Source organism: Argiope bruennichi, chromosome 1 (assembly GCF_947563725.1).
Source record: "Argiope bruennichi chromosome 1, qqArgBrue1.1, whole genome shotgun sequence".
In the NCBI taxonomy this organism is placed as follows: Eukaryota; Metazoa; Arthropoda; class Arachnida; order Araneae; family Araneidae; genus Argiope; species Argiope bruennichi.
In genome coordinates this window covers 122437030-122449975 of record NC_079151.1, presented here as the reverse complement: position 1 = coordinate 122449975, position 12946 = coordinate 122437030, and the positions used below count along the sequence as shown (strand labels likewise).

Below are 12946 nucleotides of genomic sequence, written 5' to 3'. Positions count from 1 at the left end.
TTTGTTACTTTTATCAGAAGTTAAAACAAGTGATCCCCAATACTCCATAGTCTATACTGTATTTGGAAACATACCTAGATAATTATGAACTTAATTCCTGAAACTAAGACTGATTAATTAATAACTTAATTTTAAAAAGACAAATGTTTTTGGAGCTCTTCATAGTATAGTTATGCGTGTACATAAATTATAGATTTGTTTTCCATATCATACGATCACCTCGAAACGGAGAAAAATGGAGAAATCTGCCAAAGTCGTTCCTCTTGTTGGCCCTACTTTAAGAACAGAATTTAGGATCGAAATTTAACTAAGTCAGCTAGATTAGGATGCTAGCCACAATTTTCTGAAAATAAGTGTAAGACTTTCATTACCAACAATTAAATGCAACTATAGATTTAAAGAGAAGTAGAAATGTTATTGAAGAACAAAAAATTCAGTGAAGCTTTCCTCGGCTAAATATAATGCGAAAATCAGTTTGATATTTTTATTAAGAAACAACCAGAATCATATAATTTTACATCTAATTATTTACATTTCATAATTTTAGCATTTATTTGACAGAAGAGTTACACAAAAATGCAGCTGTATGTTGAAATCCAAGTCAATCATTATATATTCTACAAACTGAGTTGGTTGGTTGGTTCGTTGGTTTTTGTGTTTTATTGGAACAAGAGCAATTCTTGGCTAAACTGCGCCAGACTTTTGTTTTTACAAACTGAGATATTCGTGCCTATGATTCTGCAGAATTGAAGTTTTCAGTGTAATGTTCTCAGCTCTTTTCTTTGTGTAGATATGAGCTGATCAAGATCGGTTTTTCTTTGTCCAAATATAACAAAGAATCACAATTAATTTAATTCCACAGTATCCTCTAGATTTTCTATGCTCTTTGACTTTTTTTTTTTTTTAAAAATTGTACCAATTACATTCAAGTTTTGAAAATTGTTTCTCTCATAATTTGAAACCTCAAAGATAGTTTTTTTTTTTTTTATTATTATTATTTTTTTTAGAAAAGAATTTTGTTAATCACTTTACTTTGCTTGGAAGCAAATTATTAATGAAATGTATTTTATCCAGAATTATTTACGACTTGAAAAGATTTTCTTCTTTTTCTTGTTAAATATGCATTGCATTGAATTGCTTACCCGGTCTGTAGGACTCAGCAAAACGACCACAAGATTTCAACAAATAGCAACAAAAGACAGACCAGAAAGCCAATTTCATTATCTCTAAATAATTTTAAATACTTAATTTTCCATTTTACTTAAATTTAATTTTTTCAATACGTTAAAGTAATATTTTAGTTGGGATTACTTTTGGGGGTTTTTCCGCACTTTTTCCGTCTTTCGCCTGCTCTTCTAGCGGAAAAGTAGTGAACTAAACTTGGAAACATTAGAAGGAAAGCCAGTTTTTCATGAGCTGGCATTTCACTTGAGAATTCAGAAGTTGTTACCTGGTCGCACCTGAAACTTATCTTTCTTTTTTTTTTTGTCGGTCGTTCTCTTCATTTGGTTTTGATTTTGTTGTAACCGGGTTGGGTGTTTCGGGAATGACTCATCCTCGCAGTTAATATTGGAATGCTGCTGTTGAGCTATGTTGTGATTAACAACAGGTGTCACGTATGCTGTCATCGAGATCTTCCCTGAATTTTTTTAAAGCACATATTTACAGAGATTTATTTGATTGTTTAGAATACTGATATTAATAGCTTGAATGTTGAAATTAATGATATATTCATGGAGGAGTTACTGGCTAAAAAAGATGGAATGGCTGATAGAAGAGCGGAATTAGAAAGAAAAAGACAAAAATTAGCGCTTTTAAGGGAGGAGAAAGCCAGAAGAAAACGTGAAAAAGAAGCATTAAGAGTAAGTTGATTATCAAGACACGTAGTCTCGTTCTTTTTTATATTTTTTAGATTGTTTAAAAATATGTGAGAACATTTAGATTACTATTAATGAACGTGATGAATGTAGAATAAACGTGTTTAGTCATTCATTAAAAGACATGCATATAAATGTAAAGTTGTGTTTTAGTAAATAATACTTTTTATGAAAGAATAATTATTGTAGATATATTAAGAATACTGTGAAAAATTAAAGCCGATGTATAAATTCATTATTTTTATATTTTTCGATTTGTAACATTATACTGTCAGTTATCAATATATGAGCACATTACGCCGGGCTTGCCTTTCCCCCCTCTCCTTCTTTTCTGAAAATCTCAAGCATTTAAAATCTATAGAGCTTTAATTATTTTCAGTCTATAAACAAAAAATTGAAATCGTTTGATGATTTGTTTTGCATAATAATATTTCATATTCATCAATCTTTAATATGTAAAATTTAAAAGTGTGCTTTTAATTTTTATTTGTCAATAAAAATTAATTATACTTATTTATTGTAATTGAAATAAAATGTAATTTATCTGCGAGATCAGATAAGTTTATTTTAATCCCTTTATTCTTCCAAATCATTCTATTTCATTAATTGATAAGGAGTTGTGTTTAATTATACTTTAAATTAAAAAATTTAGATAGGAAAATATTAATATTTTATTTGAAAAGATTATAAATTGTTTTGATCTAGTCAATTATTTTATTCTTATGATTAATGATAGTATAAAAATAAATTTTAAAAATATTATGTACAAATTCCATAGAAATTAGGGATTGCATTTTTTTTGGACATATTTTATCTTTTAATTTTCTCATTCTAGAATATCAATTTTATAAAGAATAAATGTATATTCTTCTAATATTAATTGTAAAAATAAGCTAATTATGCAAATGCTTAGAAATAATAAATTATTTATTTATATGTTTATTTAAAAGTTTTAAGAATTTAAATACAATTAAATTTTTCTTATGAATATTAGTATTAAGATTGCAAGTAAGAAAAATTATTCAATATAATTTTATGATCTTATTCATTATAAAATATTCTTAATTTAAAGCATCTTTACTATTTTAAGATGTGTGAGTATCAAATAATTAGCTATTTATATAATCATTTTAATAAGGATTTATTTCAGTATTTAATTGGTATTAATTCTTTTACCAGTGGCAAAATTTATTACAATTTATCTAATGAAATATGTGAATTATATCTTGAATAAAATGTGCTGCATTCCAGTATGGTTTTTCTGAAAAGAATTTGTTTTTTACTAATGCTGAATTTCAATTTATATTAGTTTTGTGAAATTTTTTGATTTAGAAGTTCTTATTCTGAAGATTTCATTTGGGCTAATAACTTATGAATTCTAAGATGGAGAAACATTGTTGCTTACTTTTTCATTTACTCAACAGGCCAAAGTATATCAAGTTTAGTAATTGTTTATTGCAAAGAAAATTTTTAACTGTTTTTTGCAGCTGTAATTGTGATGTTTTGAGAACTTTTTCCTATCAACAAATGGCATTTCACACAAATATTTATGACTGCTGCTGTCAATCTAATTAAAAAAAAATATTTCAAAAATTATTCTGAATAAGTCAATGGCATATTCATAAGTTTAAACTCTTGAATTCTGTTTTAAAATGTTGAGTGTATTACAAAATTTATATTATTTTAAAAACTTAATGGTATATGACAGTTAAAAATGTACCTTGATTCATCTAATGTAATGCTATTTCATATGCTTATTATATGTTGATTCAACAATTAAAATAATCAAAATTTTAGTATCAAAGCAGCAGGAGTCACCCCCCCCCCAAAAAAAAATAAAACTTTCTCACATGGTCTCTAATAAAAGTGTTACCCCAGAGAACGCTTTTGCATGGCATTGGTATGCAGTAGTGAAATATTAGTCTTTGCTGTGAATTTAGCATCTTTACAGAATCTATTATATGATATCATATCAGTGGTGATTTATTCCTGGTATGCAGTTAATAGTATCTAAAAATCAAATTTGTATTTTAGCCAATGGATTGAAACAAAATTTTGACACAAAATTCCATGTGTGGTCTCAAAAATAATGTAGCAAATTTTATATATTGAAGATATTGTGTTTTTAACTTATTGCTTTAATGTATTAATCTAGTAAGGGGAAACACAGGTTGACAGACGGTCAACCCCTTACTAGATTTGGCCCAAAATTTAATAAGTAGAATTTAAATCTGTGCGTCTAGTTTATCCATCAGACTTTCTTCGTTTTGTAGTTATTGTTTTAACCTACATTTGAACAGCCAGATAGACAGATTTCCTCTGAATGGATTTCTCTTAAAATATGATAGAAATCTACAAATTTAGTTTTAAGGCCAAAAACCAAATTTCATCAATCTAATTTAAAACATTTCGAGTTTTCTTTGTCATAGACAGACAGACATTTTCTAAAAGTGTATTTTTTGAGCTCAGGAAGATGTAAAACTGTAGATTCATTGAAATTTCAAGTTCAAATTTTTAGATGATTACAATACTTTTTCTATATTTCTTTTACTTTGCTTATTTTATATACAAAGTGAAAACTCTTGCAAGTTCAAAATTGCCCTTGGTCTGATTTTTTGAAAATGTATTTTTCTACTGAATTTTAAAAGAATGACGTTTATATTAATTGTATACTGTACTTATAATTTTGTTTAAATGTATTCATAGAATGAAGAAGCTGCACTTATTAGTTTGAAGCGAGAAAAGGATGTTTTGGTTGAAACTGATAGGCTGTTAGCTTCATTAAATGTCACTACATCAATTGGTAAGTTTGTTTTATATTTCTTATTATCACTAGACCCATAAATCTTATTTAAATTATATTGCTCTTTTCATATTGTAGTTTCTTAATATCATTATTTTTTTTAAAACAAGAATATTGAATGTGTAAATATCTTGTTTAAACATTCAAAACATGACTTTTTCCAAATTCTTGTATTGTAAATATAAAACTAATAAAATAAAGTAAAATTGTACGTATGTACTTAATATAGAACTCAACCAAATATTTTTAAACATTCAATCTTATCAGTATTTTGACAGTCATGCTCTGTGCATTTCTGACATTCTACATAGCAGAATTTGTATGGACAAGTATTACAGAATGAATTAATTCTGACATATGAGATTTTGTATATAGTATAAGTTTGAAATTTTCAAGATACAATATCAATAAGGTTTTCCAGTTTTTATTATTTTAATTTACTTTTTAGTTCAATGCTATCTATTATTTCTCCAATTGAAAATGCTTAATAAAAAGAGGCAGGGTTAATTTACCCACAAATATTTAAATAATTTTAAAGAAAGGAATGATTTATCAACAGAATTTGATCCTATGTTATATATAATTTTATTCTATTCTGAAATTGATTTTTAGAAAATGAATATATTTTTTTCTGGGTACATCTTTAAAATATGTTCTTTTATAAACTGTGGTATTTGAATTAAACACCTAATACATTGATTGTAATGCATTGGCTAATTATGTATTGACTGTATTCTCTTGATTTATATAATTAGATGGTATATAAAGAAGGGAAATATTTTTCTTTCCTAATTTTTAAATTGTTTGAATGGTCAGATATTGAAACTTTCTATGTATATATGTTTTGCAGCTTTATCATAACATTTAGAGTTGGGATAATCTTGCATTTATTTTTGTATAATATTTTGTATGATTCTTTTTAAACTCTTGGATTTTTCAATGGTTCATTATAGTAAATTTCCTTTATTAAGTTCCTACTAGTGCTTATAAATTGTATTTTCTGTGATGGTATTATCAATTTTGTATTACTAGGAAATTTTTTATTTTTTTAATATTCTAATTTGAGAGTTTTTTAAAGTCATTTGGTTTAATTAAATCTTAATAATAATAAAAAAAATATTTTCACTTTTAATTTATTAGATAATTTCTATTTTTGTCCTTCCATTTTTTTAAGGACTCTATATTATATTACAATGCTGTCTTACATTAAAAAAAAAAGAAATTTTTTATTTTTATTTTTAGAGAATGATATTTGTTTTCTTTGTTCATGATTTTGTTATAAGCTATTACATTTAAATCTACTTGTTTCTTGAAAGGAAACTTATTATTTTTTTATCTATCTCATTCTATTTTAAAATTAATTTATTATATAAACAAATTTTAAATTTATGTCTTTAAGATTAATTCATTATATTACATTTAAAATTTAAGAAGCATATTTTTTTTTAAAAAAAATTTAATGCATTCTATTTTTTTTCTAGCATCTCTTCCTAACACATCAGATTCGAGTCTATCAGATGCTTCTTTAAATAAATCTATAGTTCAGCCTTCACCACCCAAACCAAAACCAAAGTAAGCATTACATTTTTTGAAATAAAAATATTTTGCTTAAAAAATTATTTTTTCATAAACATTAGTTTTTGAAATTTATCTTAATTTGGTCTGTTATGTTTAAAATTTTTAGTATCTAAAGAATAAATCTATTTAAAATTTTGAAATCTGTGAAAGGATGGATAATTTTTCAGTCTTCATATTCTTGTAATGCTCTTATTTAAAAACTCAGTGAATTAGGTAAATGAAATTATGTATCTTGTCTAATTCACTGAGTTTTTAAATAAGAGCATTACAAGAATATGAAGACTGAAAAATTATCCATCCTTTCACAGATTTCAAAATTTTAAATAGATTTATTCTTTAGATACTAAAAATTTTAAACATAACAGACCAAATTAAGATAAATTTCAAAAACTAATGTTTATGAAAAAATAATTTTTTAAGCAAAATATTTTTACAGTGAATTAGGTAAATGAAATTATGTATCTTGTCTTGTTATAAAAATTGTTTTGTTCGAGTTTAATTTTGATTGGTGAACAAAAAAAATCATTTGGTTGCTTCATCAGAAATGTTTATGTGCAAGTTTCTGAAAATAATCTGAGCATTTGTGGTCACAGTCATATTCAGTGTCCACAATTTTTATGGTGGTGAAAGAAGAGATATAACACCTTTATTAGGGAATATATAACAAAGTTTCAAGGAGACCATGCCCACTGATTACAATAGAATTACGAGATTGCAAACACAAAGGCAGATAACTATAGGAAGTTCTTTATCAGTGAATTAAGTAAAAGAAATGTATTCTTCTGATAAAACAGATATTAGAGATTTACTATATTAGAATTGCTTGGCAACACAATTGTGTAAATGAAATTTAATTGCCACAATATTTTAATATAATGCAATATAAACTACTAACCTTAGGGCAATTAAATAAGCATTCAAGAGACTGCCAAAGGTTATATGTGCTTTGCATGTTATTAATATGTTGTTTCATATTATTATAAATTTATTTTTCAGTAATTCTGTTTCATTTACTTTGTCTGATGTATCTTTTATTTATTTCATTGGTAAAGAGATCTTTTTAGAAGTCACTCTTTGTGGATGTGACCTCTCCGGGTAAAAATGACTTGTTTCTATATTCCTGACCTAACTTTATAATTTGTTTCATGATTTTAGAATCGTCATGTATATTATGTATTGTATTCAAGGGAAATTTGAATTTTTTTCTAATTTTATATTAAGGCTTAATAGCAATTTCCTTTGGAAAAGGAAATTTTATTGAATTTCGAAATCAATATTAATTTTTAGATTAATTATTGATATATTTCAAGATGTGTGCTTGTCTTGTCATGTTGTTTTGGGACTTGCTCAATTACATATTTATATTTATCAAGCTTTGTGAAAAATTTGTTAAATATATTTTAATTATTATCATAAGAGTAATTTTAATACAATGTTTCAATTTTCTTGTATTATTAAATAAAGTAATTATATCCTCAAAGAAAAACAGAAATTGCTCTCCTGTCTCTCTAAGAGCAAGTTAATAATTCATTTTATGAAAAAATGTTTTTATTATTCATATATCAGCAAGAATTTCATAGGAAAGTATTAATTTTGTATTTAACTGTATTTGTCATTGCTTTTTATATACTTTTTTTATTTCTTAATTTTCTTTTTGGTAGAATTGTTATCATGTGGAAGATTCTAAATATTTTTATATTTATTTGCAGAAAAGTTAATTTAACTGTCGTAAATGTTCACCAAACTACAGTTCCACCTACTGAGAAAATAGTATATGATAAACAATCCCAGACAATACATTCCGGTGGAAGTGACAAAGAAGGTTTGTTATTAATTTATGTATAATTTTGAGAAGCATTATAAATTATTTAAAGAACTAGCTCTCAATTAAATTTAAATGTTTGAATACACATATCATAATATACAAACAAATGAATCTTTTATTGCTTAAATTAAATAAAGCATAGATATTATTGGCAGAGCCATCTGCAGTTTTTATTTTCCTTCTATGGAAAATCTAAGTTTGAACATTATATTTATAGTGTATTATATATAAAATCCAGATTTCTTTTATGAAAAAAAAATGATTTCTATACTTTTGTTAAATGCATTTATTTTTGCTTGTACTTGAATAACTTTTTACTCTGTGAATTATTTTTTTATGTAGCATTTTGTAGTATGACTATTGAAAGCAAACCATGAAGTGAAATATTTATTTTCTTAAGATTTATTTTGGTATTTAGCATAAAAAAATTGATATTATGTATATATTAAAACTATTGGGGTTTTTTTTTTGTATTTTAAATTCATTTGATACCTTTTTATTTTAAATATCTTTCTTTTCTTTTCAGCTGCTTCATTAGATTATTATGGTAAGTTCTTGTTTTTCTCAAAACTTTTATTTAGCTCTGTGATTCAATGTTAAAAGTTTGCTGTAAATATAAAATATTTAGTTTGTATTTATTTATTTTTTGCAAAGATCTGTTTCTTTTAACAAACAAATAGAACCTATGTCAATATTATAATATTTTATGTCAAAGATAATTTTGTTTTAAATTCTCAGAGAGAAGATTAAATTATTAGCAGTTTCTTGCAAAGTAGGGAAACTACATATTGCAGGGATTTTTTTTTATAAACATTTGTATTTGATTTTGTTTGAATGTTAAATATTTATTGTTAAATGTTAAATATATTATTTTGAAAATATATGCAAATAGAAAAAGCAGAAGAAAAACCCTATGTAAATTCTTGCAAAAAAATATCCAAGTTGAGTACTTTTATTTCATTCTGCAATAAAACAAGTTTTGTATTATTAAATTATGCAGTTTAGTTACATGATAATATGTGGACGTGAAGAAACAATTTTTATTTTTTACTTTTAACCTTACTTTAACCAATCATTTGAAATAATTATTATATAAAAATTAGTATCCTTTAAAGATGAAACTATTTTGAATGAGTTTATTTGCTTTTGCCATTTAGTTATGGAATTTCGTTGAGTAATAAAGATGCAAAAATGATTTTTGAATAGAACAAATTTTAAAAAATATATTTTGATTATGCTGGAGTTCCACTAAATAATAAGTTTCAGTTGTAGTTTTATTTGCTTTCATGTAATCTGTAATTTTGTATGTTTCCCTGCTTTGTAAAACTCTTTTCTGTTTTCGCCTTCTGTTGATATCATTAATAGTTGGCAATTTAAGTGCAACATAAATGTTAATTATAGAAAATTTCACAAGTATTATTCATGGAATATAATTTAAAATTAGAGTTATAATTATCTTGAAATCATATTGAAAAACTTTCTATAGACAAATTCTTAATAATTGTAAAATGAATTCAGAATTAGATTTTGCAAATACATTATCTTGATTTTTAAAATTTTCTTTTCTTTTTATTAAATTAGCTTCTGGCAAAAGATATATTTTTATTTAAGAATTATTTTGTTCCTTTTTATAATTTCCACTGCAAAAAAATTAAAATAAATTAATAAATCATATAACTTTGATGCATATTCTAGTAAGCTAACTAGAAAAGGAATAAATCTTTGCAATCAAGTGATAAATGCATTATTAAATAATTAAGCAATTACTTTCATATATCCGCTGCTGTATTCAAGAGTATTTTTGTAATGAAAATTTCTCAATAGCCTTATACAATACTTATTTTATTTATTTCAATCCTTTTTCCTTTAAAATTTTTGTATCATACATAGTTAAATCTTTTCTGGTTATCATCAAATCAATCATTTCTGATATTTATTATCAGAATAATAGCAATCTCTCTATGCATAAATTGTGCTATCTGAAAAAAAGAAATGAAATAGAAAAGCTGGTTCTTATTTTTTTAAGCCATGATCATATTTTTTTTCCTTGCACTTTTTAATAGAATTTAAAAATTAAAATTATAAACATGAAGAAGCATATGTATCTGTTTAAAAGCTACTTTAATTGGAGAAAAATTGGGAGAATCTAGATATTTTGCAATAAATAATACTTTGATGAAATTCATTCTTAGAATAAAGTTCATTCAAGGGTTACTATTCGATGTTAGCATTTTAATTGGCTTTTAGTACTCCACTTGGAAATATGTACATTATAACATTTTTGATTTGCAAATGCTGCAATGTATACTTGCTTTCTTTTAAGTGAAAATTCTATACTTGCAATGGAAATTTAATTGCATTTTTTTTTCTCTTTCTTTACTTGCACATTGCTTCCTAGGCTTCCAACTCTTTCATTTTATATGTATGATTTCATTTGCATAAACAATCTTCTTTTTACAATTTTGATGCACGGAATCATTTAAATAGAATCTTAAGAATCTGTTTTTCATGAAACTATTTTTAAATGTTTTTATATTAAAAAATTATTAAAATATAGTGAAATTTTGAGATTGTTGATTAGTTTAAGTATGTCTTCTAATCATTGCCCAATAGTCAATTTCTAAACCATTAGAGAATAGACATGTACTTGTTGATGGGAAAAGTGCTTTTTTATATGAGGTATATTTCATGTTATTTATTTCAATAAATCTATTAAACAACTACATTTAAATGTTATATAGTCTTTCTAACCCAATTAGTCATATATAGCAAAATGCTCTTGGCATTCTACCATTTTAAGGGGGGGGGGACTCGAAATCTAGATCGAAAGCCAATCAAGAGAGCAAGAGACATCCACTCAATAGTTTGGTGAAGCTTCATCATTTCATCCATCAAAATGGTCTAAAATCATACTGCTAATATCATTTTATAAAGCTTTTCAGCAATACGCTAATTAACCTAAGCAATATAAAATATAATTTAAAGCACTTTTCAAATTGGGGTTATATACCATTTAGGAACTGACTATTGGGTCATTAGAATAGACATCCTGTATAAGGCTCTTTTCAGATGAGAGTGGAACTGTGATTTTAATGATATTATTCTGCATGTTAGAACTTTGAGATATCTCTCATAGATGGATATATGTGTGAAGAAATATTTGTTATAAAGGAATTATTTGTAATATATCATTGGATGAAAAAAGTTATGAAACAAGCAATTTTGTATCATAGATTTCTCTAACTGACCTTATTGCATAATCCAATCTTTTGGGGCTGAACAGACTGACATTTGCAATCGATTGAAGAATGTGTATGTGATTTTAATCATTGACTTGCTAGGAATAGAGTTTGCTATTCCTAGCCCAACTAATATGTGAGGAATAGGGCAATTATCATTTGTATAAAAAAAAAAAAACTGCAACATCTGAAATTTGCATTTTGAGATATACTTTCAATCCCATGCATATGTGCTTTTCACTGACATTTTTTGCCAACAAGGACTGAATTACTGCTGTGTGAGCTTGTTTTGGGGAATCTCATTGTATCTTAGTTGTATTCAACCACATACTGCCACTAGCTACTTTATTCTCAACTACACAACCCTCTATTTACCAGTCATACCAGTCAACTAGCTAAAATTTGACAACTATAGAAGGCCTCTTCATACCTCAATATTTTTTTTGTTGAGTGTATATATGCACTCTGTTTTCAACCTTATCTAATATATATAAGTATATTTCTGAAAAGTAGAAGACAGGTTTGAAGACATAGAAGACACTTTGGACTTTTTAATTCTCTTTAATATTCATTCTGAGAAAGCATAATTATTTACAAGCACAGATGCGGACAAGGCACATCCACCACAGTGTGGCTCAAAAGCAGAAGTAAGGAAGGGAGGGTGAAACAAATGATCACTAGTCTTATATAACATGGGATTTCCGGCCACATTTCAATTGAATACTCGTGTTCACCTTGGCAAGGGCAACTGATGGTGCAGTAATTTTTACACAGCTTCAGTTGAATTAAAAGTGGAATGAGATCAGGAAATAAGAGAATATTACTGTGGCTTAAATTAAGATAAAGCTTTGGAAATTAAGTTGGATTAAATTAAGAATTTAAAATATCATTATATATATACATAACCATTTTTTTTAAATTACTTTCAAATATATATTAAAAAATTTTTATGTATAAATTATTCAAAACAACATTCTGGAAGATTACCCAAGATTACATGTTTCGTTATACCAGTTTATTATAATATTTCTTATTTAAAAATTGTTTATTTACATGTTAAATTAATATTAATAAAAACCCAATATGACTTCATAATCCAGTGTTCCTTGTAATCCTTATTCTATTGTTCTGATATGTCTCAAAGTTCTTTTGCATGAAATAATACTGCTGAAAACACAGTTCCATTCATTGAAGCATATGAAATCAAAAGAATAATATGCTTTGGAATTTTTTTGAAAATTTACCTGAATAATGAAAATTATCAATAATAACATTCAAATTCTTTTATCTAAATTTTTATTAGATAGAAGAATTATATAAATATTGGTGTATTATACATGTTTTTCTTCAGTATTAAATAGTACTTTTTTATTTTCTGTACTTAAAATGTTTCTGTAATTCTTTAATTTTTCCTGAAAATATGTGGCAATTCATGGATAGTTATGAAAAGCATTGATTAAAAATATATGAATGTAGTTTAAAAATAATATGTAAAACATTATTTCTAGATGACAGAGCATTAAGCTGAAACATAATACAAAGATACAGTAAGCTACATAAAAAAAAAAAAAAAAAAAAAAAAAAAAAATGGAGGAAGGGAAATAATATATTTACTAACTATAAA

The 12946-nt window shown here is 25.3% G+C and overlaps 1 protein-coding gene across 2 annotated transcripts in view; it reads left to right on the top strand.

Annotated features, from left to right (window-relative positions):
- Nucleotides 1-1422: 1422 nt before the first annotated feature.
- LOC129972193 (cytoplasmic dynein 1 intermediate chain 2-like) overlaps nucleotides 1423-12946 on the top strand; it is a 31504-nt gene continuing 19980 nt past the window's right edge. For both annotated transcript variants that reach the window (XM_056086258.1, XM_056086339.1), the window contains exons 1-5: nucleotides 1423-1862; nucleotides 4584-4680; nucleotides 6162-6252; nucleotides 7968-8080; nucleotides 8610-8630. In XM_056086258.1, the coding sequence (XP_055942233.1) occupies nucleotides 1734-1862; nucleotides 4584-4680; nucleotides 6162-6252; nucleotides 7968-8080; nucleotides 8610-8630 (451 nt within the window). In that variant the 5' untranslated portion in view covers nucleotides 1423-1733. The remainder of the gene's footprint in view (nucleotides 1863-4583; nucleotides 4681-6161; nucleotides 6253-7967; nucleotides 8081-8609; nucleotides 8631-12946) is intronic.